This window comes from Callionymus lyra, chromosome 8, assembly GCF_982586985.1.
Source record: "Callionymus lyra chromosome 8, fCalLyr1.hap1.1, whole genome shotgun sequence".
NCBI classification, from domain to species: Eukaryota; Metazoa; Chordata; class Actinopteri; order Syngnathiformes; family Callionymidae; genus Callionymus; species Callionymus lyra.
Window position 1 is genome coordinate 27474316 of NC_141825.1, and position 21156 is coordinate 27495471.

General features: G+C 43.6%; 1 protein-coding gene across 1 annotated transcript; it reads left to right on the forward strand.

Moving 5' to 3' along the window:
- Window positions 1–692: 692 nt before the first annotated feature.
- On the forward strand, window positions 693–20899 carry lamb4 (laminin, beta 4). The gene is given in 33 exon segments (XM_087798285.1): window positions 693–989; window positions 1146–1281; window positions 1339–1412; window positions 1478–1666; window positions 2855–2918; window positions 2985–3202; window positions 4222–4330; window positions 4400–4582; window positions 4643–4798; window positions 4854–4957; window positions 5033–5112; window positions 5170–5332; window positions 6209–6343; window positions 6346–6576; window positions 6633–6745; window positions 6810–6930; window positions 7209–7362; window positions 13276–13419; window positions 13493–13718; window positions 13781–13938; window positions 14448–14672; window positions 15931–16142; window positions 16203–16299; window positions 16363–16723; window positions 16782–16945; window positions 17585–17787; window positions 18004–18159; window positions 18457–18601; window positions 18684–18891; window positions 18954–19092; window positions 19153–19323; window positions 19390–19537; window positions 20629–20899. Coding segments are annotated over 33 exon segments (5421 nt in total). The 3' UTR covers window positions 20766–20899.
- The last annotated feature ends 257 nt before the right edge of the window (window positions 20900–21156 follow it).

Genomic DNA, 21156 nt, shown 5'->3' on the forward strand with positions numbered 1-21156 from the left:
GAGCAGCAGCAGCAGGTACGTGTCTTGGAAGTGACCATGTTTGTTTTTTAAGAATAATATAAGAAACATGTTCTCATTGGTGGGAAGATGACAGGTCAGATTACGGGTTAGTTGAGGGAAACTTGCTTGATTTTAATGGTAAATAGATCTTTTTATTTGACCTTCAAACTTCCACGAAGCTTCAGTTAAGATGCTTTTTCTTCTGCATCAATACTGTAGTGTGCAATAGATTTAATTTGACATGTTTAACTTAAGTCGTTTTCATGTTGTGTTACCTTTATTTCAAATACAAAAAAGATCAACATGTTCCCACTTGTGATCAATTAATTCTCTTTGTGATTTTCATTTGAAAAAATGTATGATATAGATTCTTTGGAAGACGATCAGTATCTGATAACTGTGTGGTAACATTAATGACATTAAAGCTTCAGTTCATAGATATTCTTATTTTAACCCTCACTCTTGGGAAGTGCCAGTAAATATTTGATTATTTGGTTTGAATGGTTCCTCCGACTTCTGATCTGTGCCAGAACCTTCAAGCAGAAACACCTTCATTAACATTCTTGAAAGATCATGATGCGCTGCAGGGTGTGTGTGTGTGTGTGTGTGTGTGTGTGTGTGTGTGTGTGTGTGTGAGCGCTCCAACACACATACCTATACGTTAAGTGCAGAAATGAAAGTGGTTTTGACACATGTTCATGCTTCGCAGACTGGAGGCCACAGGAGAGCAGCAGAGAGCGACGACCATGATCATCTTCATCCTCCTCTTCCTCAGTACGTGTACGACCACGTCGTCACGGACAAACTTGAAGCTGTTCCTTCTGGTGTTCCCAGCTTTAGTTCCGGAGGTTCTTCTCCAGGACCAGCCGGGTCCGGTCGGTACTCCTCAACTGGGGGACCTGATGGTGGGTCGAGCCGCGGGTCTCTCTGCCTCCTCCACGTGTGGACTCAGAGGACCAGAGGACTACTGCATCATTGGATACCTGCAGGTGAGTGTGTCTACAGGTGGATGATTGATTATAGGTCGTCGATATTGATGATCAGAATACAATGTATTTTCTATTGGAAGTTATTTTCAAACTATAGGAATTCAGTTCAATATGTCTCGTGACTCTTTGTCCATCTTCTCAACTCCTCGTCCACAGGAGCAGCAAAAGTGCTTCACCTGCGACTCGCGGCTTCCCTACAGCGAGCAGGACAACCAGGACAGCCATCGCATCGAGAACATCATAACGTCTTTAGATCCCGACCCAAAGAGGAAATGGTGGCAGTCGGAAAACGGTGAGTAACCACCCTTAGATTCACAGCTTCACGCTCTGATCTCGGTCTCGTCTGCAGGGGTTCACCAGGTCAGCATCCAACTGGACCTGAGGTCCATGTTCCAGCTCAGTCACCTCATCATCACGTTCAAGGTAGAACCCGTCGGATTTGAAGTGGATCGTTAAATCTCACTTTAATAAACTAAACTATTCCTCAGAGTTTTCGTCCAGCAGCCATGTTGGTAGAAAGTTCCAAAGACTCGGGAAGAACCTGGAACGTTCTCCGGTACTTTGCGGAGGATTGTTTGCTTCATTTCCCGTCAGTGTCTGATCGTCCGGCTGAGCGGGTGAACGACGTCGTCTGTGACAGCAGATACTCTGGATCAGAACCTTCATCTGGAGGACAGGTGACCTTCTATGGAACCTCTTATTATTGTTGCCGATCTTATTCTTCTTTTGTCAACAGTCTTCGTCTTCCATACTATTTATAACCATTACCACACAGAAGAGTTTGTAACTCTGAAACTTAATGCACTCCTTCAGTGTTCCCAATCTTCTGTGTTCCCACTCTTCTGTTTTCCCAATCTTCTGTGTTCCCACTCTTCAGTGTTCCCACTCTTCTGTGTTCCCAATCTTCAGTGTTCCCAATCTTCTGTGTTCCCAATCTTCTGTGTTCCCACTCTTCTGTGTTCCCAATCTTCTGTGTTCCCACTCTTCTGTGTTCCCACTCTTCTGTGTTCCCAATCTTCTGTGTTCCCAATCTTCTGTATTCCCATTCTTCTGTGTTCCCACTCTTCTGTGTTCCCACTCTTCTGTGTTCCCAATCTTCTGTGTTCCCAATCTTCTGTGTTCCCAATCTTCTGTATTCCCATTCTTCTGTGTTCCCATTCTTCTGTGTTCCCACTCTTCTGTGTTCCCACTCTTCTGTGTTCCCACTCTTCCGTGTTCCCAATCTTCTGTGTTCTCAATCTTCTGTGTTCCCAATCTTCTGTATTCCCATTCTTCTGTGTTCCCACTCTTCTGTGTTCCCAATCTTCTGTGTTCCCAATCTTCTGTATTCCCATTCTTCTGTGTTCCCACTCTTCTGTGTTCCCAATCTTCTGTGTTCCCACTCTTCTGTGTTCCCAATCTTCTGTGTTCCCAATCTTCTGTGTTCCCACTCTTCTGTGTTTTCACTCTTCTGTGTTCCCACTCTTCTGTGTTCCCACTCTTTTCTGTTCCCACTCTTCTGTGTTCCCAATCTTCTGTATTCCCATTCTTCTGTGTTCCCACTCTTCTGTGTTCCCAATCTCTGTGTTCTCAAACGTCTGTGTTTTCACTCTTCCATGTTCCCAATCTTCTGTGTTCCCAATCTTCTGTGTTCCCATTCTTCTGTGTTCCCACTCTTCTGTGTTCCCAATCTCTGTGTTCTCAAACGTCTGTGTTTTCACTCTTCCATGTTCCCAATCTTCTGTGTTCCCAATTCTTCTGTGTTCCCACTCCTCTGCACACCTCAAGTGTCCTCGTTTAACCAATGTTCCCACATGGTTATGTTCCCTTGCTCCACACTTTCAATCGTCTTCATCAATTCCCATGATCTCCTGCTCGTCCACTAGGTGGTGCTGAAGATTTTGGATCCTGTCTTCGGTGTTGAAGACCCTTACGCGTCTCACATCCAAGGTGTGTTTTTGTGCGTCACGTGTTGATGTAGCTCAGCTCCGTGGATCTCACCCTTGTTGGTTTCAGACTGGACCACCATGACCAACATCAGGGTCAACCTGACCCACCTCTACACGTTGGGGGACACGCTCTTGGGCCGCAAGCGCCGGAACCCCTGGGGCCAGAATAAATACTTCTACGCCATCTACAACATGGCGGTCCACGGACGGTGCTTCTGCAACGGACACGCAGACAACTGTGTTGCTCAGGAGGAACAACCAGAAGACGGGTCGCCCCCCAACATGGTGAGCCCCACTAGACACTACTCGGAGGACAGTGACCCTAAAGGGGCTTTCATTAGATCATAGTGCAACAACCACATTTGATATGAACGTAGCCACTAACATGACATGGTAAAAATGAAAAATTGTGGCCACGAAATACCAATCCTTGACCTTAAAGTATTGAATCAAACTATGGTAAGAGATGAAGTCCTCAGCAGCGAAGCATCCTGGAGACACATCATTATGACCATAGGTTACGGGTAGAGATAACTGCTGATGCCGTCCATATCACCCTTCATTCTTCTCTTGCTCGGAAACAAGACCCTAAGGTACTTAAACTAGATGTTTACAAACCCTGAGACCCCCCCACCCCCCAACAAGACTCCAGAGGGACATGTTGGGCAAACTCCCATGAAACCTCAAGAATCCTGCCAAGGGTGTAGAGCTGATCCACAGGTCCACGACCCAGACACAAATCCCATTGCTCCTCTTAGACCCCCAGGCTTTTCGACTATCCTGGCGACCCACCTTCTCCAGGACACAACATCGTAGCAAGTCTGCTACTGCAGCCTAAACACAATGATATTTCTAAAATAACCACATTTAAATGACAATCTTCAGGATCCACAGTGGTTTCCTGAACCTACTGAACTATCCAGGTGATTTGGTATTTCATTGTCAGAAATGACTTTAATTCGTAGGAACTTTTAAAGTCAGTCATGTGATGTGATGTCATGTGATGTCAGTCATGTGATGTCATGTGATGTGATGTCATGTGATGTGATGTCATGTGATGTGATGTCATGTGATGTGATGTCAGTCATGTGATGTCAGTCATGTGATGTCAGTCATGTGATGTCAGTCATGTGATGTCAGTCATGTGATGTGATGTCATGTGATGTGATGTCATGTGATGTGATGTCAGTCATGTGATGTCAGTCATGTGATGTCAGTCATGTGATGTGATGTCATGTGATGTGATGTCAGTCATGTGATGTCAGTCATGTGATGTCAGTCATGTGTCGTCTTCTCTCCTTCAGGTTCACGGTCGATGTGTTTGTCTGCACAACACAGCTGGAGATCACTGTGAGAGATGTGCTGCGCTTCACAACGACGCCCCCTGGAGGCCTGGAGTGGACTCCTGCAGAAGTAGATAAATGGTTGCGTCGCTGGTCGGTCGTCACTCGCTCACCTCGACCATCCTTGTGTCTCCTGCAGGCTGCGACTGCAACGGAAACTCAGACTCGTGCCACTTTGACGCTGAACTCTTCGAGACCACCGGCAGAGGCGGGGTCTGCGACAACTGCCGCAACGGCAGGGCGGGGTCACGCTGTGAACTGTGTGCGCCGCGGACGTATCAAGATCCTCAGAAACCCCCCGAAGACCCCACTGCTTGCATCCGTAAGACAGTCGATGGACAAGTTTGATCCTTTAATTCTTGAAAAAACCCTTCGTTCGCAGCTTGCGACTGCAGCAGTGAAGGCGCCGTGGGCTACGGCCAGTGCGACCCCAGGACCGGTTCTTGCACCTGTAAGGAGAACGTCGACGGTTATCGCTGTGAACGCTGCAAATACGGATTCTTCGGGCTGCATCCAGACGACGAGGCCGGATGTCGAAGTGAGGAACTCATCGATAATTCAATCCAACACAACAAGCTCATAACTGTCTGTAGGGTGCGAGTGTCACGTGATGGGAAGTTATGGAACATGTGACCAACTGACAGGAAGTTGTGAATGCCATGCATCGGCGAGTGGACCTCTGTGTGATCGATGCAAAGTGAGCGCCCCCTAGTGGATAAAAACAAAGGTTGAATTTTGATTGACTGCTGTTGATATTTCTCTGGGACCTCAGGAGGGCTTCTGGGGTCTTGGAAACTCTGAGGTCAGATGTTCACCATGTGACTGTGACGTGGGCGGAGCTTACAGTAACATGTAAGTATGGAAGGAGAACATGTCATGACCAGGACTAAACCCAGCTGTGGTCTTCAGATGCAGCCCAGATGACGGTCAGTGTCAGTGTTTACCCAACATGGGAGGTCGTCGCTGCGACGAGCCGGCACCGGGTCACTTCCTTCCTTCACTGGACTACTTCCTGTATGAGGCCGAGCTCGCCTCCCCATTGGACGTGGGGGCTCCTCCTTCTTCACCTCTGGTGCGTGTTTGAAAATGCTTGTGAGATTAATGCGAAAATAAAATTTTTATGAAGATTTGGGGTCATTAGGGAACATTTTCTAGACTCACAAAAAACAAGAGTTGACCTTTAATGGAGAATTGATTTAGTTTATCAAGAGAGAAATACGTTAACACTTTTAGAACCAGAGACAAACTGCTACATTTACACTACTTTGCATGAATGAACTGAACCTACATTAGTCCGTTTGATAGTGTCATTAAAACAGGTGAAATTATTTCCATTCATTATTTATTTTAATATAAAATTAATCAATTTACCTGCTATTTATTCTGCTATTAAAACAGTTACGGCCTTATGTTGTTTTTACTTTTTTTAACCTTTATATTTTCCTCATTTTTCAAATAAAATCTATTTAATATTTAATAATCGGGTCATTACGCAATTTCCACTCGAAACAGAAATCGTTTAAACATTTTGAAAGGTCTAAACTGAAGTGTGTGTTTCCTGCTGAGGGAGTCCCTAGGAAAAGGTTTTCAAACTTAGAATATGAATAAATTACATTTTTGGAATATTATTTCTAGATATTTATTAATTAGGTTATTTTTGTTGTTCATATTAAATAAAAAATAAAAAATTCAAATCATTTTAAATGTATATTTGTTTGCTCGACCTTAAGTCTTTAAACTGCATACTTTAATTTTAACAAATAACAAAAACTTTAATTTATATACATATAATTTTTATTTATAAATCACTTCCGGTTTATTCAAACAAACAATTACATAAAAGATAAACTTCTTTTGTCAGCTTATGACTCAGTTTCTGTGTATTCTGTTGGAAATGAAAAACCTGACCTGGAGTCTATGAACCTAAAAGACCACATGTGTGTGTCAGACCACCACAGGCCTCCTCCCTCAGTGTGAGAACTTCCTCCGACAACAGGGTTACGACTTCGAGTTTTCCAACGGACGCATCGTCGTGGTCCGCGGGGGCCGTCGGCGCCGGAAGAGACAGGTGAGGAGACGCTTCCTGTTGTGTCCGACCAACACCAACATCTGCTCTGTTCCTTCAAGTGGATCAGGATCCCTCAGGACTCCGGCAGCGCCCTCCAGATCATCCCTCGTCAGAGGACAGGTGATGGTCCAGAGACTTGGACGGGTGTGGGAGTGGTCCGAGTGCTGGATGGATCTGGACTGAGGATCACGGTGGACAACCTTCCACGGTCCATGGACTACCAGCTGGTGATCCGCTACGAGACAGAGGTCAGTCCCGCGACTCGTTCAAAGTGGACCGAGCTCAGGACTCCGCTGCCCTGCAGGATCCATCTGACTGGCTCGCCTCGGTGGACTTCACCACGCGGTCGACAGGAAGTCGTGAATGCGGCATCGAAGCGTCAGGAGGTCAAAGGTTATTACTGTCGGGACGCTCCAGGTGAGATCAGATTTAAGCCTGAACTGATGAATGTGTGTTTGATCTTCACACCTCTGTGTTCCAGACTCGCTATTCTAGAGCCGCCCATGTGTCTGAACCGAGGTGCAGCTTATTTCCTGGACCTGGTTTTCACCAAAGACCCGAGATCCCAGCACACGTCCAGCTCTCACGTGCTGGTGGACTCGGTGAGAAGGTCTTCGCTCGCACGCTCCGGCTGACATTCTTTGTTATTGTACTGTTTTGTGAACTTATTCACTGGTTAAAACTGTTAAAACATATGTATTTTAAAAAATATCTAATATTCACCCAATTTATATTACAATTATCTAAATCAACATCAAAAACTGTTAATATCATGAATCTTCTTTGGCCTTTCATATTTATTCATAAAGAATGCTTTACTTTTAAACATTGTACAAGTTATTTTATGGATGTATTTTATTTTCATAATGTATAATTTCAGGTGGGTTTGGTTCCGAGAGTCCAGGGCCATCATGACGTCTGCAGCTCGGAGAACAGGCCCTCAGGGGTTCGGTGTATCGGGTTGTTCGTGGAGCAACAGTTTTGTGAGGGTCTCGCTTTGAGTGTGTCAGCTCGGATCCACCAGGGGGCGCTGCGTAAGTGTTTTTCAATACCACAGACTTTTCTCATTTACCACACCTGGAGTCTCTTGACCAACCTTACTATCTAAATGAAATGTCAGTTCACTCTGGTGTTTTCATTCTTGCAGTGAAAGATTAATTCAAATCAACGCAAAATTCCATTGATTTATATCAACATGTTTCATTTAAAATGACAGTGAATCACTGACATCATGTGCAAACCTTATGACAGTCTAGTCCTTTCCTTCACATGTAGTGACAGTTTAGTTGTAAAAGCCCTTATGTTAACAGAATAAATTACCGAAGTCAACGCGAAAACAAAATGTACTGAGAGAATCTGTGACGTTTGCGTCTTCATCGTCATTCTCTGAACAGAAAAACCCAAAGTTACCTATGGTAACCCATGTTCTAGGAATGATGCCCTCTAACCTTCACTATTGCTCTACCTGGCGACTGATGAATCTTCATGAAACTACCAACTTCTCTGGTTCATAAAGTGCAGACGGGCCAGGAAACTTGGCGAGGTAGTACGTGGGCACTCTTCGTAGAACCGACCTGGGTTATGATAGGTAACCTTTGCTCTCGAACGCAGAGATCAGAGCGCTATGATACGTGAAATAAGTTCTCAATTTCTCAGGCAAGTGAGATTGAGTGAAATTTTCATGTTGCTTAAGGAGCAATTCATGTGTCAACAGAACTCTTCAGATGTACATGTGTCGAGTGTTGAAGTTTCTCCAACAAGTCCCTCATCATGACGATGTTTTATAGTTATTACTTTATACACTGTCTGGAATCTCGGCGAACGAGAGGTTACAAGAACGGAATTCTTATGGAGTAACTTCAGGATTAACCAAGTTACCACAAAATGGCGTAATTATAGTCTTCACTCCTTCCAGCCAGCTGTTATCATGCCCCACTTTGTTTATACAACAAGGCCCTTTGAGGTGGAGACTTCCAGGATTAATGACACACGGTGACAAACCACACCGCTTGACCAATCACAATAGTGAGTGTGGTTTTTGGCAACAAGATTTCATCTCCAGAAAAAGTTAGTACAATTCAATTCAATTCAATTCAATTCAATTTTATTTAAAGTGTCTTATCATAACAAAGTTATCTCAAGACACTATACAGTTGAAATAAGACTACAGTTGATTAAGGAAAAATAGATCCAGCAATTCAACAAAGAGCAAGAAACAAAACACTGTACAGTGAGCAATGGCGAGGAAAAACTTCCTTTTAGAAGCAGAAACCTTGAGCGGAACCAGACTCATTGTTGACGGCCTGCCGCTTTGACCGGCTGGGAGGAAGGATGGGGGGGTAGACAGATGGATAAGGAGAGGAGTGAGGGAGGATATAGTGAGAGAAAAGAGGAGAGTGTAGGAGAGTCCATGGAGGTGCTGGAGAGAACTCGGGATCTGATAACGTGGTGAAGATCCTGGATCAGCAGCAGCTCTGGAGGTGGAGCCCAGGGGCCCCGGGAGCGAAATTAAAAGGTGTTTAAACTGCACAGGTGATGAATGTAATGCAGAAAAGAAGGATATACAGAGCTCGGTGTCTAAAACTCCTCCAGCATTCTCAGCCTATAGCAGCTAAGATAAACAGTTAAGTTAGTTATAGCAGCTAAGATAAACAGTTTTGTTAGTTATAGCAGCTAAGATAAACAGTTTTGTTAGTTATAGCAGCTAAAGATAAACAGTTAAGTTAGTTATAGCAGCTAAGATAAACAGTTTTGTTAGTTATAGCAGCTAAAGATAAACAGTTTTGTTAGTTATAGCAGCTAAAGATAAACAGTTAAGTTAGTTATAGGCTTTATCAAAAAGTAAGGTTTTAAGATTGTTTTTAAACATAGAGAGGGTGTCTGCCCTCCGGACTGAAGCCGGTAGTTTGTTCCACAGCAGAGGGGCTTGAAAACTGAAGGCCCTGGCTCCGAATCTACATTTAGAGATTTGTGGTATAACTAATAGATCAGAGTTTAAGGATCGTAAGGTCCTAGAGGGTTGGTAAGTTTGGATTAAATCTTTAATGTATGTTGGTGCTAGACCATGTAAGGCTTTATAGGTTAGGAGAAGGATTTTAAATTGTATTCTAAGTTCTACAGGAAGCCAATGTAGGGAAGACAGTACAGGTGTGTTCGCGCCTCTTAGTCTTAGTCAGGACACGAGCTGCAGAGTTCTGAATGAGCTGAAGAGTTCTGAGAGATTTTTAGTAGTAAAACCTCAGTCTTTTCCGAGTTCAGTAGGAGGAAGTTTTTGGTCATCCAGGACTTGATATCTGTGATACAGGACTGTAATTGTGTAGCTGATTTCTTTCAACTGGCTTCATGGACAGGTAAAGTTGGGTGTCATCAGCATAACAGTGAAAGTTTATAGAGTGTCTTCTAATCAAGTCCCCTAGTGGGAGCATATAGATTGTGAATAGTATTGGACCAAGAACAGAACCTTGTGGGACACCATAGCTGACCTTAGTGTGTGTCGATGAGAGGTGGTTGACATGTACATAGTGCGTTCTATCCGACAGGTAAGATTTAAACCAGTTAAGAGCAGTTCCACGAATGCCTATATGGTTTTCTAGCCTCTGTAGAAGGATTTGGTGTCGACAGTGTCAAATGCAGCACTGAGATCTAGAAGAACAAGAACTGAAACATGGCCCTGATCAGAGGCCATCAGTAGGTCGTTACTTACTTTTACCAGGGCGGTCTCTGTGCTGTGGTGTTCCCTAAAACCAGACTGAAACACCTCAAATTGATCATTGTCCTGGAGATAATCACATAGCTGACTCGTTACCACTTTCTCCAGAAGTTTTGAAATGAATACTAGATTAGAGATAGGCCTGTAGTTAGTGAGAACCTCTGGATCGAGAGTGGGTTTTTTAAGCAGAGGTTTAATTACTGCAACTTTAAAAATCTGAGGCACATAGCCGGATGTTATTGACAAGTTAATAATGTCAAGTATGAAAGTGCTAAGTAAGGGGAACAGTTCTTTAAGTAGTCATGTGGGAATAGGATCGAGAAGACATGTTGTGGACTTTGAGGAGGAAACGACCTGGGACAGCTGTCGAGGACTCACTGGTAGAAAGGAGTCAAAATAGGTATCAGTCATAGTGTCTGTGTCCGGTGAGGCTGCACTGGTTGTATTAGAAGAATCTAGGAGGTCTTGAATCTTTCCTCTGATAGTTACAATTTTTTCATTAAAAAAGTTCATAAAGTCACTGCTACTAAGATGAGGAGGGATGGACTGATGGACTGATGGTCTGATGGACTGATGGACTGATGGACTGATGGACTGATGGACTGATGGCTCCGTGTCAGCCTGGCTTCAGTACTGAATAAGAACTTGGGGTTATTCTTATTTGCTTCTATAAGTGATGAGTAATATGAGGCTCTGGCTTTCCGAAGAGATGCCTTGTATATTTTTAACTTATCCTGCCAGTCCTGGTAGAATTCATTATGTTTTGATGCCATTTCTTCTCTAGTCGTCTAGAAACCTGTTTTAATTTACGTGTTTCCTGAGTATACCAGGGAGCAAGACTACTTCTGTTGACAGTCTTTTGAGTTAGTGGTGCGATTAAGTCAAGCGTATTATGCAACGAGTCTGTAAAACTGCCCACAAAGTTATCAATGTCTGGGTGACTATGGTAGAGTTTCTTGACACACTGAGGCGTTTTACTGACACTGAGGGAATTATTTCCATAAACTTGGTAACTGCACTTTCAGACAGACATCTTTTGAGATCCTGCTCTGTAGACTTGGGTCTTTTAAAATGAAGTCAAAGGTTATTAATTGATGGTCGGAAAGAACTGAATTCTGAGGAGAGACAATAACATTTTTAATTTCAAGTCTGTATGCTAGGACAAGATCTAATGTGTGCTTAAAGCAGTGAGTCGGTTCATGAACATACTGAGAGAAACCAAATGACTCCAGGATAGAGTTAAACCTGTTAGCTAAGCTATCATGGACCATATTATTATTATTATTATTATTATTATTATATCAACATGGATGTTAAACCAACAATAATCACTTTATCTGAGCACCAGGACCAGGCTGGTATAATAAGTATAATACTTTCAAAAGAGTTGAAATCACATTGTGGTCTAGTAAAGCTTGACATGAGTTGATGCTGCGACTCCACCTCCTCGACCAGAGCGTCGAGGGGCGTTAAAGTTAGTGTGGCTGGTGTTGATTCATTTAAAGATAATCATCTATAGACAGCCAGGTTTCGGTTAAGAATAATAAGTCAATGGTTTTATCTGATATAAGTTCATTAATTAGTGCAGGGATCGGATATTCAACAATCCACATTTAATTCTCCTGTCCTCTACAATGGTAGTATTTATTTGATTTAGATTTATTTGAATTAGATTTTCTTTAATAGCTCTTCTACTGACATTTTTACTTGGTTTTATTAAGCGGGTCAGATTGACCCTCTCTATGTGGTTAGAGGCGGGTGGCTGTTGTGGGAGAAGAAGAGTGTGGAAGACTGCAGTTCTTCTGATCTGTGCTCTGAGTCACGTTACACTAAAACTCTCAACACTGCTAGACAAGAGAGATGCTCCTTCCAACGTGGGATGGATCAGTCTCTCCTAAGCAGACCAGGTTTTCCCCAGAAGGTTTTCCAGTTGTTAACAAAGCCAACCCCGTTTGCGGGGCACCACTCCGACAACCAGCGATTAAATGATGAATAGCGAGTAAACATATCATCATTGGCCATACTGGGAAGGGGTCCAGAGAACACTACGGTGCAGTGCCGGAAATCCACAAGCAGCTACTTTGGTCCTTCTGGATCTGGAGCTAGTTTTCCTGGCACCAGTCCACAGAGTCCTGGACAAGTCCTCGATACGACTGGTCGTCCCCGTCTTTGAAGAGGCCGGCGACAATCCAGCCTGTGAGGTTTTAATTTAAGACTAAAATCAAAACTCTTCATCATCTTCATCATCTTCATCATCATCATCATCATCATCATCATCATCATCATCCTCATCATCATCTTCATCATCATCATCATCATCATCATCATCATCATCTTCATCATCATCTTCATCTTCATCTTCATCTTCATCATCCTCATCTTCATCATCATCTTCATCATCCTCATCATCATCATCATCATCATCATCATTATCATCTTCATCATCATCTTCATCATCCTCATCTTCATCATCATCATTATCATCTTCATCTTCATCATCCTCATCTTCATCTTCATCTTCATCATCATCATCTTCATCTTTATCTTCATCATCATCATCATTATCATCTTCATCTTCATCTTCATCTTCATCATCCTCATCCTCATCTCCATCATCATCATCATCATTATCATCTTCATCATCATCTTCATCATCATCTTCATCATCCTCATCATCATCTTCATCATCCTCATCATTATCATCTTCATCTTCATCTTCATCTTCATCTTCATCATCCTCATCTTCATCATCCTCATCTTCATCATCATCTTCATCTTCATCTTCATCTTCATCTTCATCATCATCTTCATCTTCATCATCATCATCATCATCATCATCATCATCATTATCATCTTCATCTTCATCATCATCTTCATCATCCTCATCCTCATCTTCATCATCATCATCATCATCATCATCATCATCATCTTCATCTTCATCTTCATCTTCATCTTCATCATCATCATCATCATCATCATCATCATCATCATCATCATCATCATCACGTGTGACGTATTGTCAAAATATATGTCAATATTTTGACATTTTACCATTTAATTGACCGTGATTGCGTGGATAAATCGTGTTATTTTCAACACAGATGGTCCACATGTTCCCTCAATAACCCTGAGGCTCCAAACACTGTTTCTCTTGATGTTGCATCATATTTGAAACTATGATTTGAAGTAAATCTAAAGTATTCCAACTGTTGACATTTTTTCTTATTTGTGGATGAAGCTTGTAGATGTTTCGTCATCGGCTCCGTCAGTACCTCCTGCAACAAAGTGGGCGGCGCCTGCGAGTGCAAGCCGCACGTCATCGGCAACTGCTGCGACAAGTGCTCACCTCTGACCTTTGACCTGGGACTGGACGGGTGCAAACGTGAGCAGAATGAACCGGGAACAGAAAGATGTGTCAGAAACCTTTCTCTGAAGTCGGTCTCTGCCCATCGCAGCGTGCGAGTGCGACCCCCGGGGGGCGCTGTCCGACACCTGCGACCAAACCACGGGCCGGTGCGAGTGCCGCCCCGAGGTCACGGGTCGCCAGTGCGAGCGCTGTCAAAGCGGAGCGTGGGGGTTCCCCGGATGTCGACCCTGCGACTGTAACGGACTGTCGGAGTTCTGCGAGGGTGGCGAGTGCATGTACTGCAGGGAGAACGCCGCCGGACCTCGGTGTGAAAGGTGACGACCTTTGAACCGCACGTGTCATCGCATCACCTCCAATGGTTGTGCTTCTGTTACAGGTGTCAGGAGGATTTCTATGGAGACCCGGCCGCCGGTCATCCATGTCAACCCTGTGCTTGTCCGGACGTTCCGGGTAGCGGTCGACATTTTGCCCAATCCTGCCAATTCGACCCACAATCCCTCAGTGCGACCTGCCTGTGCCAGCCTGGACACACAGGTGTGTGACAGCAGGAGTGTGTGGTTGAACTTCCTCTTCTGCTGAATGTTATGTAATTAAGCATTAATGTCAAAATATATTATGGATAAATGACATGAAATGGAAAAATATCCAATACTGGAGAAAAGAAAATGGATCGTTGTTAAAGCCGTTTGTTTACATATATTTTATTTGATGTATATTTTGTTGTAAGATTCGAAAAAACAACTCATGTAAAAACCTCTCCTGACTCATCATGACCATGTTTTAAACTCATTACTTTATAAAGTGGCTCTGAAATCTGGACGAACGAGAGGTTACGAGAGTCCATTATGATGTAATAATGGCTTCAATCCTCCTCCAGCTGTAATCACGCCCCGCTTTGTTTATACAACGAGTCCCTTGGACCTCCAGTATTAATGACACACGGCGTGAGAAAAATTTCCAGAGCAGTCTATCAGTTCCGGGATGACTTCAAGAAGACCACATGGAGGTCGTTCTTGTGACCCTCATTTGAAATTCACTTCCAGGTCCTCGCTGCGACCGCTGCCTCCACGGCTTCTACGCCGACCTGTCGTTGCCCGGCAACAGTTGTAAGCGCTGCTCCTGCAACGACAACATCGACGTCCAAGACAGCGACGCCTGCGACGTCGTGACGGGAGAATGTCTGCGTTGTCTTCACGGCACGACTGGACCTCAGTGTCAAGAGTGCAAGCCCGGTTACTACGGCGACGCTGACATCCAAGACTGCAGAGGTAAAGAACTCAAGGGTCGGAACCGATGCCCTCAGTGTTCGTACGACTATTTTACGATGTAAAAATACGTCAAAATACGTTTGAATTGACATTTATTGATATGTCATTCATCAATGAAGTCTGGAAACAGAACATTCATCAACTGCTACAAACCGGGACATGGAAACTTTTGCCACGTTTTGCGAGTGCTCATGGGAAATGTAGTCTCTTGTCCAAACACTACCACTTTAGTCCACCGGCGTCGCTAGACTTCAAATCGCATAGAGCTGCTTTAACTAAATATATGTGTATAGTTGTGTAATGGAATGATTGTAATAGTTTTACAAACACTTATGATACCCGAACGAACACTTGAAATTCAATAGAATAACTGCAGGCACATATAATACAAGGAATAATGAACACATTTTTTTTTATACAAACACATAGTATCATCAATCACGATTATATTCACTCATCATCATCGTCATCTCCATCGGGCCTTATCATTGTTCTCCATGTAATCCGGGATGGGATCCAAGTCTGGCATTGTCAGCATAACTTGAGCAAGTTGTTCAGTCGTCATCATCTGCATCATCCTCGCATGTCGAGCCCCAGTCACGACGTCCACCCGTTTGCCAATGTTTCTTAACAACAGCCTCCTCATCATGGGTGCGAAACAACAAGCCAAAAAGAAAATAACAATTAGTATTATTGCTGCAGTCATTCCTAGCAAATAAACCTCCCCATTTGCCTAATCTCTCTTCTAATCAATCCCAGGCCCAATTATCTGCTCCTCAATCTTCTTTAATTCTTCTTTTAAGTTTTTAATCTTTGTCATGTCTACTGAAAATGCACCTCCTGGTGTTATTTGGAATGTTTGTGCAACACTGTTCCCCAAACATTTGACAAACTCATCTCTGCTAGAATCCAATCTAAAACTTCTCTGCTCTGTCTTGTCATAATGCTAGTCTCATGTAATTGTTCGCCAAGTAATTTCAGTGCCTCATGTGTGAAGTTAGTATATCTCTGTACATTGTAGTAGATGTAGTTAATCCAATCGACGTTTTTATTAATCTGGACCCACGGTATTATCGACTGGAGCCCTGCTCTTGTGAATTGAATGTTGCCAAGATCAAGATGCTTGGCAACATTCAATTCATCGGCGAACTTGACGTCATCCATGAGTCTATCCTTCATAAGTGCATCAAAACACTTCTGGAAAAGAAGAAGAGAGTTCAGCTCGAAGATAAACAGCTTGTTTGTAATGTTTTGTCAGAGTGTGGCTGTGACAGACGGGGGACACAAGTGACCCAGTGTCCTGTGGGGAGTCCATGTTCCTGCGACGGCGAGACGGGACAGTGCGTCTGCAGGACAGGTGTGGCCGGAGTCCACTGTGACCGGTGTGAGGATGGATTCTGGAACCTGGACGGAGGCTGCCAGGCCTGCAGCTGCCATCCTGCCAACGTCTTCTCCGACATCTGCGACAAGGTCGGTCCGCGACGCACCTGTGCAAAAGGTCTGTGACCTTTGACCTGACGTGGTCTCCAGGTGTCCGGCCAGTGTGTGTGTCGTCCTTCGTTCAGTGGACGGGACTGCGACGAGTGTGAAGACAATCACTTCGGAGATCCTGACCTTCAGTGTGTCTGTGAGTGTTCGATGCTGCCAACCTTCAGTTCTTCATGACCGACTGTATCTCCATCTTGACCAGCTTGTGACTGTGACCTTGAGGGAACCCTGCGTCCGTCCTGTGACCCGGAGAGCGGCGATTGTATGTGTCGCCCCGGAGTGGCCGGGATGTTCTGCGACCAGTGCGCTCCTGGTCACACCTCCTTTCCCGCCTGCGAGCCGTGTCACCGCTGCTCGGACCTGTGGGCCGAGAGCGTCAAGGACGTCCAGACGGCGGCGAAGACCATGGTGACCCTCATCCCGCGTGACCACGACCGGTTCAAACCCGGAGACCCGCTCCACACCATCGCCAACATGACCTCCATCCTTGAAGGACTCACCAACCTGAAAACCAAGTCTCCAGGGAGGCTGAAGGAGCTGGAGGAACTGACCCGGAAGCTCAGGTTTGCTCATGTTCCTTCTGGAGATGATGTGAATAAACAGTGTCACTTATCTTCACAGGAGGATGAAGGAAAAAGTGGATCCGGGTCTGATCCTGATCGACACCAGCAAGATCCTGAACAGTGACATCGACGGCATTCGTTTGGACTTCCATCAGATATGGAAGAACTTGAAGAGCGACGTGGAGGAAGGCGACGACGACACTGAACCAGATGATCCACAAGGTTCTTTGAAAAACACTTCCTGCTTGTACTGAAGGAGCTTCGACAGAGTCGAGATCCAGTACTTGAAATATTCTTAATCCAAAATACCTGTCAGTCATTAATGCCCTCTTCACTGCCTGTCAAGAAACATCCAGAGATTTAATAGGATTATTCAAACGATAACCATCAATAATTCTGAACACAAACGTATGGGTTCGTAGGAACTGTTTTCTCAGCTGGGATGTAAACTGAAGACCACACTATATTTATTTTATTTAAGAGAGTAGATGTACCACTATGTAACACTTTGTATATTTTAGTATTTTTTAAAAATTTGAATCAAAATTATTTGCATTTTCATAAAAACCTCAAATGTATGATAAATAAAAGGTTTTTATTGCATTATTATAAAGTAAACCCGTGTATACACTGTGTACATCACACATGTATTGAGTCTTGAATGTTACGGGATTATAAAGATAGTTTCTTACAAACTCGCATCCTAAAAGAAAAGTGTAGTGGAAACGAGCGACCACTAGGTGTCAACAAAATCAAAAACCTGAATTACATTGAATAACAGTTGGAAACGAAACTGATCTAATGCACAAGAATCACGAAGAAAGTTTATTCTTACTTACTTGTTTATACTTCACACTGCAGAGTTTTGGGAGCAAATCAAAAACCATCATGAAGCGTCTGCATCAGATGAGAAAAGGATCCAAAAAACCAAGAAAGTTCTGGAAGATGCGAAGAACTTGCGAATGAAAGCCAATGAAATGTTGAAGACGTACAGCAGCTCGAATCCTCTTCTCCAGATGAACAAAAAGGTGGAAGATCTCAGTGTCTCTCACCTGGAGTCTCAGGTGAGATGTGAGCGAAATATATTTTGATGTGGGTGGATTGTTTAAACTCTGAATTAATGCACCTCAAATTAGATTGTCCCTTATAAATGTCAACATAATGTTCCACGATGGTATCGTAGTATTTAAACTTTTATCTTCTGCATGCTTGAAATGAAGATGTTCATTGGAGGAAACAAGCCTTCAAAGTTACGAGATAAAACCTCTTTATTGACACAGATCTGTGGACAAGGACTGAAGAACTGCTCGTCCTGTGGAGATCAACCTATTTGCTCTGGGATCGTCCCTAACATCCATTACATCTCCAAGAAGGTTAAAGAAGCTGAAGATGTTCTCTTCGTACTCCCGTCCACCATCAGCACATCCATGGAGAAGGTAGGTGGACAATAGATGGATGGATGGATGGATAGATGGATGCATAGATAATTGGAAGAGATAATGGATGGATAGATGTATGGATGGATGAATGGATGGATAGATAGATAGATAGATAGATAGATAGATGGATGGATGCATAGATAATGGTTGGATGGATGGATGGATGGATGGATGGATGGATGGATGGATGGATGGATGGATGGATGGATGGATGGATGGATGGATGGATGGATGGATGGATGGATGGATGGATGGATGCAGCGGAGGAACAAACTCTTTTATGTCCTTCATCAGGTCAGGGACGTGAAGCGGAAAACCCAAGACATACAGGATCAGACCAAAATGTTCCAAAAAAGAATCTCGGAACATAAAAATCAAGAAGATTTGGACAAAAACGTGACCAGGGCATTGATCCAGCGAATCAAAGACTACCTAACAGGTGAGGTTCTTAAGTTCATCATCACTCGCCTCTGACCGTGTTCACTCCCGACTCTCTGTCCTCCTCACTCACTCATGTCCAGATAATTCTCTCCCTCCTGAGGACATTGAAAAGATGTCTCAGGCCGTTCTGAACATCAAACTGCCCGGCTCTTCTGATCAAATCCAGCGAATGATTCAGGACATACGGAATCTTTTGAAGGAAATCTCAAAATCCCAAGAGGACGTCCAGAAGTTGGGGGACATCAAGGCCACAGTGCGGCAGCTGGTGGAGGACGCGGGTCGAGTCCAGTGTGTGTCGAACGATTCCCTCGCCTTTATATCCTCTTCTGACGGATGGTTGTCGTTCCCAGGGATGCGGTCGGGAATCTACCAGACGCAGAGGAGATACGACGGGACCTGTACGCAGCAGAGGCCGCTCAGGACAAGGCGAACGATGGTTTGGAGGCGTCGAGCCGCGACACCGACGCCATCAAAGACGCCATCGCAGAGGTGACTTTTGAACACCTTCAATCTCATGCCAACAATCTCTCCTCATGGTCCTGTCCTTAGATCAATGAAAAGCTGGTCTTCGTGAACATGAAGATGAAGGACGACAGAACCGTTTATCTCCAGGACACCATCAACCAGCTTAAGAAAAAGGCCCAAGACACCGAGCAGAAGATAAGAGATGCGGTAGATACTGCAGAGTCTGCCTCAGACACGGCGCAGGAGGCCAAGACGGTAGATACGAAGTCAAAGAAGGTCCAGTGACAACGAAGTGACGGATGTGTCTTTGTGTCACTGCAGGATTTGGCCGAGGTTGAGAGGAAGTTTGCGGATCTGGATCAGATGGATAAGGATCAGCAGACCGAGGCCGACCAAAAGCTGAAAGACATGTTGAAGGAGACGACGATGCTGAAGGAAACTTTGGAGAATAAACAACGTCTCATTGACGGTGAGCAGAAGCTAAAGTTGTGGAAAAAGATTTTGATGCTTCATCTAAAACTCTGTTAAAACGTTATAATCCTCACTTTTTTCTACTTCTACTTTCTACTACTCTTTTTTTAGATTGATAGATAGATAGATACGACAATAACTTGCTGGGAAAAGTGTTGCATTAAAGTGTCTCTGAACATTAAAACGTTCACTTCAGCAAGAACAAGTAAAAATGTCGAACGAACAATAGTTTGTTTGCTTCTGCCTGTTGTCGTATGAAACCAAACAGCCAATCAGAGACAAGCTTTCTCCGGCCTCTGTGATTGGTTGGTTCATTGGCGCGAATGAAGCTCTGTGTAGAAGTTGATCATAAAAAGAAAAGATGGAGTCGATACTCGTACAGCAGTCAAAGCTACACAAAGTGAGATTTATTGAACGTAAAATAGATTTTTGTTTGTTCAAACCACTTTATATTTTTTGCTGGAGTAAATACTGTCACTTATGTGCAAAACATATTCTCAGGTGCTCAACATTTATAACTGCACGCTCAACAAATAGACACAAATACACCATATATTTCTTGTTTTTATTGTCCAAGACAATAGGATCAAACAATACATAATATTTTTATTTTTATAATGAATGAAGGAAAAGTTTAATCTTCCATACATGAAGGAGGATCAAATGCTTTATTCGAACTAGTGTGTACTTTAATAATATTTTTTGAAATACTCGACTAAACTGTCGTTTTAGACAGTTTAGACTAAATATGTCTTGGTTAACATCCATGGTGAGAAGAGACATGTTTGGTCTTATCTGTTGAAGGGACTCAAAGGGCTGACGGTTCAACCTACAGATGGTTAAACCTTGATATGTATCGGAGCATTTTGACAAATGGGCTTAATCAAGATATTGCTTCAGTGATGTTCACAAGCAAGTAATTACATTTACAGGTTTTACTCCTTGAAAAAATTAATTTTATTTGTAACACTATATCAAACCTCACTATGACCTCTAACAAACACCGTCTTCCTCCCGCAGCGAATCACTGAAGTGTTTTTTATGTTCTGTGACTCAAGAAGACACTTAATGTTCCGTCATCTTTCTCAGACCTGGACCAGCGGATGAACAACTTGATCAGAGCCAGAGATGAAAAACTAGCAGAACTCAAAACTTTCATACAAACACTGGAGGATCTGCGAAAGGAAATTGACAGACGTGTACAGGACTACTCGACCTGCACCTAGGGAGGTACTGGCCTCCTTCGAAGACCTGCACCCGGACTCTGACGCGAGAGACTCTCTTAACACGAACTTTATAAAGAACTTTTTTCTCACTTCACTTTTTTTTATATCTTCACGCAATAAACTTTCCACATGGTGATTGTTTGGACTTGTTGGTGATTTCTACCTCTGTCTGGAATGTCTGTGGGATTAGTGGCTTGGGATGATTGGAGCCGTTTATTAGGACGTGACGCAAGCTTTATTGGGACCGACTTAAAAACTAGTTTGTCTGTCTCCTGGTCTGTGGGTTTTTTTCTTCCTTTCCTGTGTTCATTAACGTCGGAACGCTGCCCTGTGATTGGCCGACCACAGGCTTCTCTGCCAGTCTCCACATGTCCAGTTATTACATCTTCTC